The 19,596-nt window shown below is 41.8% G+C and overlaps 1 protein-coding gene across 3 annotated transcripts in view; it reads left to right on the forward strand.

Moving 5' to 3' along the window:
* Positions 1-331: 331 nt before the first annotated feature.
* Positions 332-19,596, forward strand: part of CHPT1 (choline phosphotransferase 1) — a 30,203-nt gene continuing 10,938 nt past the window's right edge. The window contains exons 1-4 of one of the 3 annotated variants that reach the window (XM_037879459.2): positions 688-819; positions 15,044-15,127; positions 15,447-15,594; positions 17,679-17,820. In XM_037879459.2, the coding sequence (XP_037735387.1) occupies positions 15,104-15,127; positions 15,447-15,594; positions 17,679-17,820 (314 nt within the window). In that variant the 5' untranslated portion in view covers positions 688-819; positions 15,044-15,103. Of the gene's footprint in view, positions 902-15,043; positions 15,128-15,446; positions 15,595-17,678; positions 17,821-19,596 lie in introns of all 3 variants that reach the window. The other 2 variants (XM_043541720.1, XM_037879454.2) reach the window with 2 other exon arrangements.

Here is a 19,596-nt window from a genome sequence, read left to right on the forward strand (position 1 = left end):
TGGTCACCCTAATCTAGTTATCGCTGAGGGGGTGGGCATTATGTGGGCAGCCCATTGCCTTAGAGGCATCACCGTGCCTAAGAGACCACTAGCTCGCAGTCATTACATACACAGTACAGAAGGGTCCATGGGGCCTGTGTGGGCTTGCTGGGCTCAGCCTGTGGGGTAAAGGTGTGGTGGGGGGGGAGGGGGGTTGCCACTGCCAGATCCCCTATGGGGGAAGGGAGGAGGAGCTGCTTGGCTCCCTGGGGGGCAGGGGGGAGTGAGCAGAGGGAGGTGGGGGGAGGAGCTGCCCGGCCCCCTGGGGGGGAGGCGGGGGAGGAGCTGCCCGGCCCCCGAGGGGACTGGCGGGGATTGGGGCTGCCTGGCTCCCCGTAGCCCAGCGGGGAGTGCTGGGGGCGGGCGCACTTCAGGGCCCGGGAGCGGCGAGTTAAATATCGGCTCCGGGCGGCGGCTGCGCTCCGGCCTCCGTCCCTCCCTCCTTGCGCCGAGCCCGCCCCCGCCGAGCCCCGGGAGCAGCCAGGCCCAGGCCAGGCCCCGGCCCCGGCGCCGAGCGAGCCCCCGCGAGGAGCGGCCATGGCCGGGCTGTGGGCGCCGCCCGAGCCCCTGAGCGCGGCGCAGCTGAGGCGGCTGGAGCAGCATCGGTACAGCGCGTCCGGGCGCTCGCTGCTGGAGCCGCCGCTGCAGCTCTACTGGGCCTGGCTGGTGGAGCAGATCCCGGCCTGGCTGGCCCCCAACACCATCACCCTGAGCGGCCTCCTGCTCAACCTGCTCACCACGCTGCTGCTCATCGCCTACTGCCCCAGCGCCACCGAGCAGGTACCGCCGGCCAGAGGGTCCCTCTGCCGCCCCCTTCAGCGCCCCCCACCCCCCTCAGCCTCCCAGAGACGCCACCGAGCAGGTACCGCCGGCCAGAGGGTCCCTCTGCCGCCCCCTTCTGCTTCCCCCAGTCTCCTAACCCAGGCCGTGTCCCTGCTCCCCTCACCCCGCAGTAGCCTGTCCCCTTCGCCTGCAGTAACCCCCAGCCACCCCTCTCAAATCACCCCCCCTTGCCCCATACTGCCCCACCCCCAAGCTAATCTTCCCTCTACCCGAGAGCGACCAGACAGCGAGTGTGAAAAATTGGGACGGGAGTAGGGGGTAATAAGCACCTATATAAGATAAAGTCCCAAATATTGGGACTGTCCCTACAAAATTGGTCACCCTACTCTACCCCAACCACCCACTGTCATCCCCCCAAACTACCCCACCCTTTCCCCCACAGTAACCACCCTCCCATGCCCAGCACACTCCATAGTAATCCCAGTTATAACCCTCTCTAGCCAGCTCTCACCCCCTGCATCGTGTCCCTTCCCCCACTCAAACACCTTCTCCTCCTCCCTGCATATATGCTCCACTGTAAACAACTTCACTCTCTCCTGCATTGTAATCACTAAATCCACCTATGTTGTAACTGATCTTCTGCCCCCGCGGTCCCTGCTCTGACTGAAACTTCCCCCAGCAACTCTAGCGTTCAACTCACATTTTTCCCTGTAACACCTTTTGTGCACATTGTATATACTCGTTGTGTGAGAGCTTATAACCCTCTCTCTAGTGTAAATAACAGCCACACAAACACACCCTGTATTCCTCCTGCATACAGTAATCTCCAGGTGTAACACACAGCACTCACTGCAAAACAAATTCCTACACAAACTGAGAACCTGCCCCCATTTTAATCCCTTCCTACTGTAAACCCCAGGATGCTGTAAAAAACACACAACTGTAGCACTATATCTTCAGACAAAAAGAAAAGGAGTACTTGTGGCACCTTAGAGACTAACCAATTTATTTGAGCATAAGCTTTCGTGAGCTGTAATAATGCTCAAATAAATTGGTTAGTCTCTAAGGTGCCACAAGTACTCCTTTTCTTTTTGCGAATACAGACTAACACGGCTGTTACTCTGAAACCTATCTTCAGATAGTGTTTCGAGCCTACGCACACAGTAAATCCTACTGTGTTGCATCAGTAGTGCCCCACCTGTGTTATAACTATGTTTGGCCTTCTCTTTCTAGAAGGGACTAAACCATGTCTACGAAGGAAAGACCAAACTGTTATAATGCCAACCAACAGGGTCTGTACTATGTAGCTTAGTTCTAGCCGTATTGGTCCCAGGATATTAGAGACCAGGTGAGTGAGGTAATATCTTTTATTGGACCAACTTCTGTTGGCGAGACAGACAAGCTTTCAAACCACAAGAGCTCTTCTTCAGGTCTGGGAAAGGTACTCCCAGCATCACAACAAGGTGGAACAGATTGTTTAGCATAAATAATTAGCACGTATTGTAAGGGGTCATTCAAGGTAGAGTGGCCCGATAATGCTTCTGCAGTCGTAGGACAAAAAGAAGGGTTAGTGGGTTATATGCTGTTGTAATAAACCATAAATCCAGTGTTTGTGTCCAGTCATGACTTTAATATCTAGCAGAGTAATGAATTTGAGCCCCTGGGCTCGTATTTCGAAAGTGCTGTGGAGGTTTCCTTTGAGGTTGAGGACTGATAGGTTAGATATAGAGTGATGGCTTTATGAAGTGTTCACCCGCAAGTGATAGGGTGTTTTTCGTCTTTTATCATTTTTCTGTGTGAGTTCATTCAATATCGTAGTGATTGGTTTCACCCACATAGTTTTTATTGGGGCATCTAGTGCACTGGATGAGATAGATCACATGTTGTGATAGGCATGTGTAGAACCCATGGATCTTGAAAGGTGTGTTGTGGGGGGGCGGGTGTTGATCATTGAAGCAGTAGAGATGTGTCTGCAGGTTTTGCATCGGTTGTTCTGGAATGGTCTGGTGCAACTTTGAGTTGGTGCGGCCTGGTCTGTGGGGAGGTTGCTTCTGATGCTAAATAGTTTCTAATACTTTGACTTACTCCAAACCTCACTCGTTGGATGGGAAAGGAAACTGCCTTTGGGGGGATTAATTTCAAGCCTGTTTTTGACATTTCTAGAGAGAAGATTTGTCTTGTGTATTGCCAGCACTCATGGATTTTATCATGAGAGACACAATATTGGTGTCCTTAAGTCCAAGCTCCTGGAGTCATGACATTACATGAAAATCTTGGCTTTCTGCAATACTAAATGGTTTTTTTTCCTCACAATATCCAACCAATCTCATCTACAGTTCGGCTCCAAAGATGGGAGCACTAGTGTAAAGTGCCTAATGCTACTCTGTTAACTTAAGCCAGAGGTTCTCAAACTGTGATCCATGGACCACCAGTGGTCCGCAAGCTCCATTCAGGTGGTCCGCAGATAGTTCCCTCTAAGATGCACGCTTGGACAGCCACACACAAGAAAATGAAGGGCCACCCACCTAATTAGTGGAGCCATGCTGGCATGGTTCCACTAATTAAGTGCTTGGACCCTGGAGAAGATGCACATGTAAGGTGAGGTGGTAGCCTTGGGGGAATAGAGGTAGGTGGGAGGGGGCAGTGGGGGGGAATTTGGGATGTGTAGGTTTGCAGTAGCCAGAGAAAGAGGCGACTTTCCCCAGCTCCAGGGCTGCGGCTGCCAGGGAGAGATGGCCCTCCTTCCCAGCCTAAGTTCTGTGGCTGCTGTGGGTGGGGGAGAGACGAGAGACCCCCCCCCCAACCCTTCCCAGCCCCAGCGGGGGAGAGAGGGCACATCCATCACATTAGAAAGGTAAGACTACTGATACTAAAATGAGTTGTGTGCTTTTATTTATAGAACAAAAAAAAGTTATTTTTTTTTCTATAACGCTTTTATCCAAAGCACTTTACAATAATTAGCTAACTGTACAAACAACATTTGGAAAAATCATTAAGTGGTCTGCCGAGACCCTCAGCAATTTTCAAGTGGTCTGCAAAAAAAAAAAAAAAGTTTGAGAACCACTGACTTAGGTTATATAGCGTCTGTACTGGAGCTGGGGCTGTAATTTCCAGCTTGGGTGGACATACCTGTACTAGCTCTGACTCAGCTAGCATGCTAAAAATAAAATTGTAGTCATGGTAGTGCAAGCGCAGGAAGGGGGTAACTGGTCCAAGTACATAGTTGGGGTCTTGAATAGGATCATAGTTGGGGTGACTAGGCCCTCATGCTGCCATGACTGCACTTCTGTTTTTAGTGTATAGCACTATAGTGCACTAGCCCAATGAGATATTTTCCCCACTTTTTTCCATGGTGTTAATTTTATAAAAGATGAGTTTTGTAAAACCTAAATGCTGGGTCAGATTTCACCTGGCAGTCTAAATTAAAAATCTCATTCAACCATCACAACATCCATTGTAAACATGTAATATGAAGCAGGAACCTTTTATTCTGTGTTCTTGTTCTTCTTGTTTTAATTTAGGGGGTCATTTTATGCCTCCCATCACAACATTCTCTCTCACCAATGTATGCATCTCCTTACAACACAAACTCACTCTGTTATCCGACTCCTGTTTGTCCAAACAAATTCTGTCATCTTTTCATTCCAAGAAAGAGAGCATGAGCAGTGTGGGAGCCCTCTTGCAGTTCTGAACTACTGCACGTGTGGCAGGGGTGAAGAGGGCCTAGACTTTTCTATCACAAGGTGGAAACGATGGCCTTAGCCCTGCAAGTGCACTCACACAGTCAGACTCTTGCAGCGCCTCATTGATGTAAATGGGGCTTTGCAAAGGCCCATCTGCGCAGATCCACTTGCATGATCTGGATCTGACTTCTGCTGTGCTTTTGGGATGTGGAGAAACCTGTGTTAGGAGCTAAAATTAAACCTCCAAACTTGTTTTCACTTGTGACCCAAAATGTAGAACTCTTGCCTTCACAGGTTAAAGACTAAAGGGTTAACCTGCTGTTTTAAATATCACCCTCAGATATTTTCACTTCAGGAAAAATACATGTGGATCATACAGAAAAGAATTTACATTATTGGGATTGTAATAATGCAGTGAGATGGAATTACAAACTTGTAGTTAGTTGCAGCTTGGTATGTGGTAACAGACAAAAATTCCTCAGGGTTTATAGGAGTGCGGTTGTTCAGAGATCTGGCTTGTTCATAACTTTACCCATACCAAGGTTGAAACTGTGCTAGCCACAACAAATTGGAACATAGCTGTTAGGATTAGTGTATTACAGATCTTTTGATATTGTAACACTTGAGCATCTTGGCTTGTCTACGTGGTTTTTTTTTTTTTTTTATTACCCTAAACTTTTGCATTCTAGCTGTAGATTAAAGGCCTGCAAACTTATGTTTCTTTATTTAAAAAAAAAAAAAAGTTTTAGTTGGGCAAACTGAGAGAAGCATGCAGATTTGCTTTTTAATTCTTAATATCCAAATTGTTTTTATGCAGTGTAGTTGTACTGTGTCAGTCCCAAGATACTAGAGAGACAAGTTTCAGAGTAACAGCCGTGTTAGTCTGTATTCGTAAAAAGAAAAGGAGTACTTGTGGCACCTTAGAGACTAACCAGTTTATTTGAGCATGAGCTTTCGTGAGCTACAGCTCACTTCATCGGATGCATAGCATATCGTGGAAACTGCAGAAGACATTATATACACACAGAGACCATGAAACAAAACTTCCTCCCACCCCACTCCCCCGCTGGCAACAGCTTATCTAAAGTGATCATCAAGTAGAGCCATTTCCAGCACAAATCCAGGTTTTCTGAGAGACAAGGTGGATGTGGTAATGAAACACTTCATGAATTATTAAATCATTGGCCAACCTGACAGCATAGTAGTATACTTCAACTTCTCAACTCTACATAATTGGCCACAAGAAGCAACCTTTCCCATTATAATTGAGTGAGAGTCTTGACTATTTAATTGTGAGGAGTATTACAACACTGCATTTCCCTCTATAAAATTGTGACTATTAAAGAGACAAAAGATTCTATATAATTAAAGTCCCCTGCTAGTAGTACCTTAAATTACTGAAACTGAATTTTAATACTTTTTTTAAAAAGCGTAGGTAAGTGTAAGTACACATTTCATAATATATTTTAAAAGTGTCGGTAATTGAAAGTCCTGGATTGAGAGCCCTCAAGCCTTGATATGAGTTTTAAAGGCACAGGGGAAAGATGCACCAAGACTGTGACTCCGTGACAGGTCACAGGTCTCCATTCTTACTCCCAATCTCTCACCAAGAGTACTGTAGCATTTTGAGGTGTTTTCTTCCCAGCAGAACAAAGTTAATTGTTCACTGCCAAATGGGGATGGTGTGGAGGAAATACGCCTGCCTAATCCTGGAGCTTTACAAAGACACTGTGAGATAGTAAATGTGTGAACACTATGCATACACTAAAGGAAGTGATGCAACCCCTGGTTTCTTCTGATGGGTAGGACATGACAGTGATGCAACCTTAGTATCTTGATAAACATCTTCAGAACAGCTGCGACAACAGTCATCTGTTGTAGCACACTGACTGATGTTTGCCTTTTAATTGATTTTGACAATTTGATAGAAATTTCACCCCAGGTCAGACTGGCAGAGACTCTGAGGGTTTTTCACCTTCTTCTGCAGCATGGGGCACAGGTCACCTGCAGGTTTAAACTAGAGCAAATGGTGGATTCTCTATAACTTGAAGCCTTAAATCATGATTTCAGGACTTCAGTAACTCAGACAGAGCTTATGGCTCTATTACAGGAGTGGGTGGGTGAGGTTCTGTAGCCTGCAACGTGCAGGCATTCAGACTAGATGATCATGATGGTCCCTTCTGGCCTTAGTGTGAGTCTCTTACCTCCTGGTTACCTGCCTTAAGAACATAATTTCCACTAGAGAGACACAACTCTGTGAATATTAGCCATCCATACATTTCATAGTGATTACAATGACCAGTGGGCTACCAGGTCTCGGTAGAAATCTCTCATGCCACGGTCTAGTGAATTATAATGCATATGTCTGACCCAGGGGAGCTCTGAAAAACCTGTGCACCTCCTGTGCCCTCTGCCTGGTGCCATCACGAGATTCCTAGGTCATGGGGACGCAGTGATGAAATCTATCAAAAGTATAAACATAGTTTTTGATATTCAGGAGACTACTGTCAGACTCCAGAGGGTATAAGCAGTATGCGAGGAAATGGGAAGAAAAGCAGATAATGAAATTTTGTTTGTAGGTGTATCTCCAAAAATCAACCCAAAATAGGCCCTTTTTTTTGCAACTGGGCATGTGGGAAAGGAAATGTGATAGTACAGGATGACTTGAAGGTAAGAATATGTTGTGCAGTGGCCACAAAAAGGCTAACAAGTGTCACTTAGTTGTATGTCAAGAGAGCTCTTAAACCACCTTAAAAAATATTGTGCCTAATATTTGGCACAGAGTTAACAAGTATATAGTCAAACTCTTGAAAGAGTGCTTGGGAAGCCTATAAAGTTTATCAAGGAATTGGCTCTATCCTGTGAGGAAAAAAATCTCAGCTTTGTGTGTTCAGCCTTTAAAGAAAAGTAATATAGGACTTAAATGTACATCTATAAAAGGGTCTTTTTAAGAGTGGGTGAATGGGACGTGTTCATATTACAGGGAGATGGCAAAATGAGAGATGGCGATCCTCTGTGAATCGATGAGAAAGTAGATGTGATTTAGCTGCACTCTCCTGAATAATAATCTAATTATTAAGAATAATTACCAACTTAATTACTGGGTCCAACACTTCTTCTCTTTCGCTATTCTGTCACTATCTCTTTCTTTCACCATATCTTGATCCTTTTTACCATTTAGCATGCAGTAATTTTACCAGAGTCCTTTATTTACTCTCTCTGAACTTCCAAAATATCCCTCAGTTTGTAAACATTTTACTGGTGTTTATAAATAACTCCTTAAGGTTTCATTAAAAAACAAAGCTACTTCAAGCTTGCCAATTTAAAGCTGCTCAATGGGACAGAAAGACAGTAACATTAAATTTTAATTTTAAAATTTTTAATTATTTTAGGTTAATTTTCCAGGCCACTGGAACCTCTGTGTTCATGACATTACATAGCTTTAATTTCAGCATTTGAATGTTGGATTGATGCAAATAGCAGAATTATTTGTCTTCAGAGTGGGTCAAGAATCTGGACTCCTGAGCTATTTTGGCTTCCAGAAGCCTGCATCCCAAGAAAAGGTAAAAAATTCATAGGCAGGAGTTGTAGACCAAGCTGGATGAGCAAGCATCTCAGAGAGGTGATTAAGAAAAAGCAGAAAGCATACAGGGAGTGGGAGATGGGAGGGATCAGCAAGGAAAGCTACCTTATTGAGGCCAGAATATGTAGGGATAAAGTGAGAGAGGCTAAAAGTCAAGTAGAGTTGGACCTTGCAAAGGGAATTAAAACCAATAGTAAAAGGTTCGATAGCCATATAAATAAGAAGAAAACAAAGAAAGAAGTGGGACCGCTAAACACTGAGGATGGAGTGGAGGTCAAGGATAATCTAGGCATGGCCCAATATCTAAACAAATACTTTGCCTCAGTCTTTAATAAGGCTAATGAGGATCTTGGGGATAATGGTAGCATGACAAATGGGAATGAGGATATGGAGGTAGATATTACCATATCTGAGGTAGAAGCGAAACTCGAACAGCTTAATGGGACTAAATTGGGGGGGCCCAAATAATCTTCATCCAAGAATATTAAAGGAATTGGCACATGAAATTGCAATCCCATTAGCAAGAATTTTTAATGAATCTGTAAACTCAGGGGTTGTACCCTATGACTGGAGAATTGCGAACATAGTTCCTGTTTTTAAGAAAGGGGGGGGAAAAGGTGATCCAGCTAGCTACAGGCCTGTTAGTTTGACATCTGTAGTATGCAAGGTCTTGAAAAAAATTTTGAAGGAGAAAGTAGTTAAGGACATTGAGGTCAATGGTAAATGGGACACAATACAACATGGTTTTACAAAAGGTAGATTGTGCCAAACCAACCTGATCTCCTTCTTTGAGAAAGTAACAGATTTTTTTAGACAAAGGAAATGCAGTGGATCTAATTTACCTAAAATTCAGTATGGCATTTGATACGGTGCCACATGGGGAATTATTAGTTAAATTGGAAAAAATGGGGATCAATATGAAAATTGAAAAGTGGATAAGGAATTGGTTAAAAGGGAGATTACAGCGGGTCATACTGAAAGGTGAACTATCAGACTGGAGGGAGGTTACCAGTGGAGTTCCTGAGGGATCGGTTTTGGGACCAATCTTATTTAATCTTTTTATTACTGACCTCGGCACAAAAAGTGGGAGTGTGCTAATAAAGTTTGCAGATGATAAAAAGCTGGGAGGTATTACCAATTTAGAGAAGGACCAGGATATCATACCGGATCTGGATGACCTTGTAAACTGGAGTAATAGTAATAGGATGAAATTTAATAGTGAGAAGTGTAAGGTCATGCATTTAGGGATTAATAACAAGAATTTTAGTTATAAGCTGGGGACGCATCAGTTAGAAGTAACGGAGGAGGAGGAGGACCTTGGAGTATTGGTTGATCACAGGATGACTATGAGCCGCCAGTGTGATATGGCCGTGAAAAAAGCTAATGCGGTCTTGGGATGCATCAGGCGAGGTATTTCCAGTAGAGATAAGGAGGTGTTAGTACCGTTATACAAGGCACTGGTGAGACCTCATCTGGAATACTGTGTGCAGTTATGGTCTCCCATGTTTAAGAAGGATGAATTCAAACTTGAACAGGTACAGAGAAGGGCTACTAGGATGATCCGAGGAATGGAAAACCTGTCTTATGAAAAGAGACTCAAGGAACTTGGCTTGTTAACCTAACCAAAAGAAGGTTGAGGGGAGATATGATTTGCTCTCTATAAATATGTCAGAGAGATAAATACTGGAGAGGGAGAGGAATTATTTAAGCTCAGTACCAATGTGGACACAAGAACAAATGTATATAAACTGGCCATTGGGAAGTTTAGACTTGAAATTAGACAAAGGTTTCTAACCATCAGAGGTGTGAAGTTCTGGAATAGCCTTCCAAGGGAAGCAGTGTGGACAAAAAATCTATCTGGCTTCAAGATTAAACTCAGTAAGTTTATGGAGGAGATGGTATGATGGGATAACATGATTTTGGCAATTAATTGATCTTTAACTATTCATAGTAAATAGGCCCAACGGCCTGTGATGGGATGTTAGATGGGGTGGGATCTGAGTTACTACAGAGAATTCTTTCCTAGGTATCTGGCTAGTGAATCTTGCCTACATGCTCAAGGTTCAGCTGATTGCCATATTTGAGGTTGGGAAGGAATTTTCCTCCAGGGCAGGTTGGCAGAGGCCCTGGGGGTTTTCGCCTTCCTCTGTAGCATGGGGCACGGGTCGCTTGCTGGAGGATTCTCTGCACCTTGAAGTCTTTAAACCATGATTTGAGGACTTCAGCACCTCAGACATAGGTGAGAGGTTTATTGCAGGAGTGGGTGGGTGAGATTCTGTGGCCTGCATTGTGTAGGAGGTCAGACTGGATGATCATAATGGTCCCTTCTGACCTTAATATCTATGAGTCTATGAAATAGATATAGCTTTAGCAGACTTGAGACTGTCAACTAGGCCTAAGTATGGTGGGGGGTTTTGTGATTTGGACACTGGTTTACTACCAGTTAGATTGAGATCACCAACTCCTTTCTTGTCAGCTGCCCAACAACATGCAGGTCACTACCATCCTGGGTTAGCTTTGAAGTGGTGACCTTGGGGTGAAAGGCTCCATATCCCGTTTCCAACTCCCCCAAGCCATTCATGCCGACACTTGTTGCTACATTTTCAGTGCAATCTGCTTCCCCTCTCAGCAGGTGTTCTGTAGCGTTAACTGATATGGAGGAGCTAGTTATGGGGAAGATGAGAATGAAAACCCTTTGCTTCTCACTCTCCATGGATCCTGTCATGGTGGGAATTTATAAGGAAATGGAAAGCCCATACTGAGAAGGCGGGGGAAATTTTTAACTTGAATTCTAGCATATGTGTGTACATGTTCTAATCAGGGGAGAAAGATATTTATTTTATCAAACATTGGTTTGAAGTTGAGTGTAGCAGAACTGTTTTCCATTAAATAAACTCTCTTCTGACAATATGATCTCAAGTTATGACTGCAAACATTAGCATGTTCTCTTTAATTCAAGAATCCTTGTTTCAAAGTTTGATTTAAGAAATCAGACTGTTTCATTGTCATGTTTATTCTACTGAATAACCGTGGGGTTGTTGAAGCTGTCATTAGCTAACAATGAATACAGTAACAATGTGCAAGCTTTTTTTAATCTGTACAAATTGAGGAATTGTGATATGAAGCTTGTTACCTTTTCATATAAAGAAGCTCTAAAGTAAGATCCTTGATACAGGTTGCAAATCCAGCAATGCTTTGAAAAAAGGCAACCTTAAAAAAAGAGTGGGGGGCGGGAAAGGCTTGACTGATTGATTGTAGTATCCCAAATTTGGAAATACTAAAAATGTCTGTGTACAGGGAGAAAGTCACAGCATTGTCTTTCTGTGACAAAGTACAGTTGTCTTTACTTACTGTATCAAGCCATTGTTCTGGCTTTCTTCATCGTATTTTATGAAATAATTATTTAAAAGATTAAACAAGATAAATAGCAAACATACCATATAGAATGAACTGGAATTAAATAGCATTGTGACTGTTTAAGAATGTGACATGATAGCGTTTTCTTCATGATTGACCATTGAATATGGAGATTATGTATTCAGAAACAAATAAAATGCCAACTGCGAGTGAGATGTTGTTTAACAATAGTAATCTGTTTAGCAGTTTTATATATCCAGTGGCTTTAGAAGAAGGGAGGAGTGTGGGAAAATAGAGTGGTTGAGAGAATCTTATTAACAGAATTAGCACAGCCTACCGTTTTAATTCTGTGTATGATATGCATAATTGCTTTTTTGGGTAATCTGGACTATAAAACTATATTTTACACTGTAGGCAAATGGCTGAAAAGGGGAATGTATTGCAACTCAAGCAGCAGAGGGCTGGGCAACACAGCCAAGAATCTGTCCTAAGTCCTTCCCAAAATTGAGGGGCCTAGGGTCGTGGATTTCATAGACCTCAAAGGCTAGCCTTGGGCATCTGAAGGAGGGTATGTGTGTGGGGAGGGCTGTGGGGAGAACATTGAATAATACTTGATCTTTATGAAAAACTATTGACACATAATCCTAATGATTATTTTACATTTTATCTTTGCAAGGATAAGGGTTAGAACAGAGATTTTGTTTAAATGGGAATTTAGATTAATTTAGGGGATTTAAAAGTGCTAGGGTTAATCCAGAGTTGAGGGCACTTCTGGATTCTGAGGCTACTTGTCAAAAGGCCCTGTTCTTTCTACATGGGCACTTGCCTGTCTTCCCGAGGGAAGATGAGCTTGGATTTTCCCCTGTTCCTAGCTTACACATGTTTTGAAAGTCTTTGTCCTTTTACATCTTTTGCCTATAAAGATGATAAAACCATTTTGCCTCCTATTTAATAACTAGATTAATGGGAGAAAAAAACATAAAATTTAATTATTTAAAAATTTAATGTTAAACCTGTATTGGAGCAGGATGGAAACTAGTTTATAATCTTCCATTGGGTTACCATAATGCTATTTTGTTTTCTGCCTGCCACCAAAATGCTCATGTCAGTTGGAATTTAAATCTTTTTCATATCTAATTTAAAGATAATGCTGAAAGTCTTAAGATGCTAGACTTTTAATTTTCTCCTCACTTAATGCTATTTGGGAGGAGGGCAGGAACTGTTGGAGCCTCTTGCTTCATAAATCATTAGGTTTAGGCCTTTGTAAAAATGTGAGTCTAGATTTTTTGACCTAAAGATTGGTGGGGACTCAGAGTCCCTAATACTGTGTAAACTACAGTGAAAGTCCAAAAGTAACTGGTTTCATACCTGGTCCAAGAGAGACACTACTCTTTGAATAAGGGAATATATATATTTGACCGAATTGTTACAGATAATCAGTAGCAACAATCATGAATGTATATTTAAATATATCGCAGAGATTGCAAGTGTAATCTTGTCTAAGGAGTGAGAAGAGATAAGATAACCCAGCTGGAAAAGGAGAGCACTTACCAATCGGAAAAAAACATTTGACTAGAATTAGAATGGTAGTATTATTTTAAATTGAAGTAATACCAACATAAAGAGCATAACAGATTTTATATTATGACTACATAAGTAGGTACTCCCACATTGGAGAAGTTTAAACCCAAAGACAGTGGACGTGTTTAAAAATCTTGAAAGCCCGTATTTTCTAAGAAAGCTTCTAAAATTGTGCCAACTGTTTGCAGGTGCAAGTAGAAATTAGACACCTACAGTAACTACCAACACTAGTCCTACAATCAGATGAGTATCTAACTAAACTCTGTACTTCCAGAATTGCAAGTGCAATTTAGGGGTCAGGTTGACATCCGTTTACAAACTTAGCTAGAATATAATGAATTCTCAGGGCTCCTTAAGGTTTATTTTAGGTCCTGTTTTTACTTCTTATCTGATTCCTTTGTGTGACATACTCTGGAAATTAATCTGATTCTGTACTCATTACATTCAGATCCTTTATTTTCCCTAGAGTTTTCATTACTTTGTTTCTTCCGTCATGATGCTAGACAAATTTTAAAAAAGATTTAGCAATGGTCCAGATAAGGATTACTCAGCCTGCTCTTAACTAGGATGATGCTACTATTGCCTCCAAGTCAGAAGTATACTAGATTCTCATTTAGAAGTTTGTATCAGGGCTAAGGGGATTAGGAAGGGTTCCAAGTAGAGAGATACTGATAATCTTTTCTTTCTGAAAGTTATCTAAGTTTTGTTTTTTAAGTTTAAAAATTCATGGCTTTAAGTATTGTTCTTTTCTGGCTTTATGAGCAAGGCTTTTAAGCTCAAAATGGAATCTTCCTTAAATATGGTCTTCGTTGGAAGGTCTTGTCTTGTGGATTCCTGGGATGGGTCTAAATCTAATGCATGATTTGTTCTAAACAAACTGGTTCACAAGTGCTATGATGGGATATAACGAAGAGGGTTTAAGAGCAACTGTCTCACCATACTTTCATTTTTTCCCCCTTCTACATTCCCTTCCATGAAAACCTCCTCTCCTAACTTAGTTAAAAAAAGGTTTATTATTTTCAGTTGTCAAAGTTCTTCTCTTTTCTGGTTTGACTGAGACCACTGGCTGGTTTATATGGATGCGTACCTGTTGTGTGAGGTTTTATTTAAAGTGGTTTATTTCCTGGCTCTCAGCCCCACATCTACTCATTAATATTCAGTATATCCATATAATGTATAATTTGTTATCCAGATACACTCACTCACTCACTTTAATAAACAGACTTTGAAAAGAAATATTATCTATCTTGATTACGATGTATGTGGTACAGCCAAATTCTGCCCTGTTACACCAGTGAGCTCCCAGTGAAGAGGGATTGTAGAAAGTTCCTACGTAGGGGTAGAAGAGAATTAATTTTCATGATTTCTGATGGGTTTTTATCTATTTGATATAAACATCTTCCATGTAACCTTTGACTTTGTTTCTTCCCGAATAATTTTTTATGTAAAGTGTGATTGGTAACAACTAGGGGGCAAAAATGTGACCTGGACAGAAACTAGATTTGGGGATATATGAGAAAAAGTAATCAGTAAGTACTAATTAGTTTCAAAATCATACTGATTTCTGAAAGCTAAATCTCCCCTCTGAGATGGGACCACTACCATGGCAAGTCCTGCTAAACTAAAACCCAGTAATGAATGATCAAAAACAACCCCCAATCAATTTAAAACAAGAACTAAATAAATGATCAAAGTCTACATTCAATAGACAGTTGCTCTTCTTTCTTAAGAGAGAAACATTTATTTACTTTGGGAGAGATTCTGCAAGGCACAAATGGCAGTTAGGTGTCTGCCCTTTGAGCCTTGAAAATCTCCAACTTTGTCTATTTAAAAACTAAAACTTCTGTTAACAAATTACGTAATGCATTTTCTACTTTTAATTGCATATTAACTGAAATTTGATATACAAATATAACCAGTTCTCTAAATACCAAGGAAGAAAATAAAATTCAAAGTTAATCATCTAATTGACTTCAGAGAATTTGAATGAAATGCTGAACTTTTTTTTCTTTTTAAGAAGCTCTTTTTTGGTTGGGTTCTGTGTCCATAAACCTGGATAGAACCACTCCTACTAATTATGTGCACCTCTCTCAATTTTCAGGTGAGAAAACTGAAGTTTATTAATCTTGATGCCACTTTAGATAGCTGTATCTACCTAAACTTTTAGTTTTGTAAATGAAAGCACAAGTGTGAGGCTGCATAGATTCTGTTTCAGTGATGTAAACTGAGTAATTCATTTCAGATTTACTGCAATTTACAGTGCTAAAACTGAAAGAAGACTTTGGCCTGTCCATGGTAGTCTCTTAGCACGCTACTGCTCTGAAAGCTTTTCATGCAGAGAAAATCTGTAGTATGATAGATTTTGGCTAATAGTAAGTAATCTGGAACTGACAGTATTGATATTTATGCATCTGTTTCAGGCACCGTTTTGGGTATTCCTCTTGTGTGCATTAGGACTCTTTGTTTACCAGTCCCTGGATGCTATTGATGGGAAACAAGCCAGAAGAACAAATAGTAGTTCCCCCTTAGGGGAACTTTTTGACCATGGCTGTGACAGTATTTCCACAGGTAACTTTATTTCTTCATTTTTAAACTTGGGGGGTGGGTGGGCGGTAACTGGAAAAAACTAAATCCTAGTAAGGTACAGTCTGGCCTAATGGATAAAAACGAGATTGGGACTCTGGAGTCCTGGATTCTCTTCCTGGCCTGCTGGGTGACTATGAACAAGTCACTTTGCCTGTTGGTGCCTCTGTTTTCCATCTGTAAAATGGGAATAAGACTATTGACCTCATTTGTAAAGCTCTTTGAGATCTGCTGATGAAAAGCTCTGTATGAGAGCTAGCTGGTTATTACTTACTAACCTAGGGAGTGGGAAAATATTTTAGAAGTGGCCCTGAGACATGTATAATGCATGTTACCTAGTTCTTGCAGGCTTACATTGAGAGTATGAAGTGAGTGTGTTCCCTCTATTGAATCTGATCACTTTTTGTAAGCAATGCAGTACATTCCAAGATTTCCTTGGAGAGAAGTGCAGTATCGCCAGGCAGTAGGCACACCATCCTGCAGGCTTTTTTTAACATTAGCGTCTACAGTATACATTTCCACTAGATCCGAGATGACTAATACAAGTAACAATAAGGAATTAAATCTCTCCTGACCTGGTACTGTAGTTCTAACAATTTTTAAGTGTGTTTACTTTTCCTCATTTCACTTTCATAGTTCCTGATTATGTTGACGTGACTCAATCTTTCTAATTAGAAAAGGTTTCATTTCCTTTTAAGGAAGAAATCAAAATGATGGGCTAGATTGCTTCCATCAAAAAACAAAACAAACTAAAACATGCAAGTTCTTGTGTTTCTCTCTCCTGAAGTGATGCTTTTCTGAATTGCTGTCCAAGTCACAATTTTTAATTGGCTACTGCTTAATATCTGAAATTAATAGCCCACTTTTGTTGTTGTTTGTACTATAAACCTTAACTCATCTTGGCAATTTAGCATCAAATTAAAATTGAACTGCAGGTATTTATACTGTATCTAGCATCTTAGCTACTTATACAGCCCTCATCACTATTGTGTTCGAGCCACATAAGTAGCGAGGCCAGCCTTCAGTTCTTCTGTTGAGTAAGTTATGACAGATGTTTGATTAACCCAGTAAATAGGCTTTGGTATGTGTGAGGGCCCCAAGTCTAGGGACTGGGTCCTGTTCCTGCGGGGATAGGGTGTTGAGAGGATGGGGCTTTGCAGAACCTCCCCTGCAGTGACAGCTCCTGCAGCTCTGGTTACATGGGGCTGGCTCAGCTCAGCTCCCTACTCTGGGCATTGTCACCTCCAGGATCACACCACCACTCAGGTTTGGCTCCTCCCCCTCTGGGGGGAACCAGCTGGGCCAGATTTGTGTGAGTGGCATGACCTGGCACACAGGCATCACAGTGCCCCTCACTCATATTTGAGCTGGTTACCTTCCCATCATTGTGACGGAGGAGTAGCTGAGCCAAACCTGAGTGGCACTGTGATCCCATGCACCAGGCCACAACAGTCTCGCGGGACTGGAACTGTCATGTGATCCTTTGAAGCATTCCAGTTACCCAGTTTTAGGTCACAACCCACAGGCTGAGAAACCCTGACCTAAACCTAATGAAACAAGGAACACTACAGTGAGTGCTTAGCTGTGCGTGATGTAGTTAAGGTTACCCAAGAGTTCATTTTCTTGCCGTTTTCACAATATTCCAGTTCTCTAAAGATTTTGTGATGAGATTCCCTATATTTGATCTGCACTTGATGATGGTGTGATGTGTTCTTGTTTTTAAACAGATTTCAGAAAAAAAAAGTTATTTTTACAGTAATCTGTAACTCACTATCACTACCCTATAACCGTGTTACACAGCATGTGGGTATGTCTCCCTGGTTGTGGGGTGGGAGGGCTGAAAAGATATAAATTAAGATGGGTGAGCCTCTAACAACACATTATGGGGCTGTAAAGGGCACCATAGGTTTCATTTTCCTGAAGGGGGCTCAGCTTCAAGTTTGGGAAATGCTGACAACAAGTCACTATACTGTTGATGCTATTGCAATCAAACTTTGTCTAGTGTTCGTCTTTAAAATTGCAGGTAGTATAATTATTTATGACTAACCATGCTTATCTCTGCCTTTCAGTTTTTGTTTCCATTGGAGCCTGCATAGCTGTTCGACTGGGAACGAACCCTGACTGGCTGTTTTTCTGTTCTTTTGTGGGAATGTTCATGTTTTATTGTGCTCACTGGCAGACATATGTATCGGGCATGTTAAAGTTTGGAAAGTAAGTAGAACTCTTTTCAGAACTGTACATATTTGATCTTTGCATTTGACACATCAAGTTTTGACACATCTCATTTTACCTTCCACCCATCTCTCCCTCCCCCAACCCGCCAAAAAAAAAAAAATCTCAATCTCTGTTTTATCTGAAGTTCATATCTGGTCCAGAACCTGAAATTCATATCAAAACTGACATTCCTTTTTACAGATGTCCCTGAGACCTCTGTAAAATTGCTATTGATTTGCAATACATTAAACTCTTTTTACAGTAATGGCTTCGTAAAGTCACTGTTAGTCATTGGGGTGCACAGTGCTTCCCAGAGCTCCAAGAGCACAGTGGACACTTCACCTCACTTCTCCATTGTTTGAGGAGGGTGCAGCATTTATGCTTCGCTGAGCCTATCCAGGGGTACGTGGCCTGTGCTCTTCTACGTTGGGGAGGCTAGTCCTGGAAGTGATGTTAACCTTGTATATTCCTTACAATCGAGAGTACAAGGACCACGCTATGTCCACTCAGTCCTCCTTCTTGTTCAGCCAATCGCTCAGACAAAGCAGTTTGTTTAGGTTTGCAGATGATAATGCTGCCTGCTTCTTGTTTCCAATGTCACTTGAAAGTGAGAACAGACGTTTGCATGGCACTGTTGTAGCTCGTGTCCCAAGATATTTACATGCAAGATACACTAAAGATCCATATGTCCCTTCATGCTTCAACCACCATTCCAGGGGACATGCATCCATGTGTCATGTGTCATTTTCATCATCTGAGTCAGATGCCACCAGCAGAAGGTTGATTTTGTTTTTTGGTGGTTTGGATTCTGTAGTTTCCACATTGCAGTGTTGCTCTTTTCAGATTTCTGAAAGGATGCTCCACACCTCGTCCCTCTCGGATTTTGGAAGGCACTTCAGATTCTTAAACCTTGAGTCGAGTGCTGTAGCTATCTTTAGAAATTTCATATTGGTATCTTCTTTGCTTTTTGTCAAATTTGCGGTGAAAGTGTTCTTAAAACGAACGACGTGCTGGGTTATCATCTGAGACTACTATAATATGAAATATATGACAGAATGCAGGTAAAAGAGCAGGAGACATACAATTCTCCCCCAAGGAGTTTAGTTACAAATTTAATTAACACATTATTTTTTTAACAAGCATCATCACCATGGATGCATGTCCCCTGGAATGGTGGTTGAAGCATGAAGAAGCATACGAATCTTTAGCGCATCTGTCATAAATAAAGGGAAGGGTAAACCCCTTTAAAATCCCTCCTGGCCAGAGGAAAAATCCTCTCACCTGTAAAGGGTTAAGAAGCTAAAGGTAACCTCGCTGGCACCTGACCAAAATGACCAATGAGGAGACAAGATACTTTCAAAAGCTGGGAGGAGGGAGAGAAACAAAGGGTCTGTGTCTGTTGGTATGCTGCTTTTGCCGGGGATAGAACAGGAATGGAGTCTTAGAACTTTTAGTAAGTAATCTAGCTAGGTATGCGTTAGATTATGATTTCTTTAAATGGCTGAGAAAAGAATTGTGCTGAATAGAATGACTATTTCTGTCTGTGTGTCTTTTTTGTAACTTAAGGTTTTGCCTAGAGGGATTCTCTGTTTTGAATCTAATTACCCTGTAAGGTATCTACCATCCTGATTTTACAGGGGTGATTCCTTTACTTCTACCTACTTCTATTTCTATTAAAAGTCTTTGTTGTAAGAAAACTGAATGCTTTTTCATTGTTCTCAGATCCAAGGGTTTGGGTCTGTGGTCACCTATGCAAATTGGTGAGAATTTTTA

The sequence above is a fragment of the Chelonia mydas genome, chromosome 1, assembly GCF_015237465.2.
Source record: "Chelonia mydas isolate rCheMyd1 chromosome 1, rCheMyd1.pri.v2, whole genome shotgun sequence".
NCBI classification, from domain to species: domain Eukaryota; kingdom Metazoa; phylum Chordata; order Testudines; family Cheloniidae; genus Chelonia; species Chelonia mydas.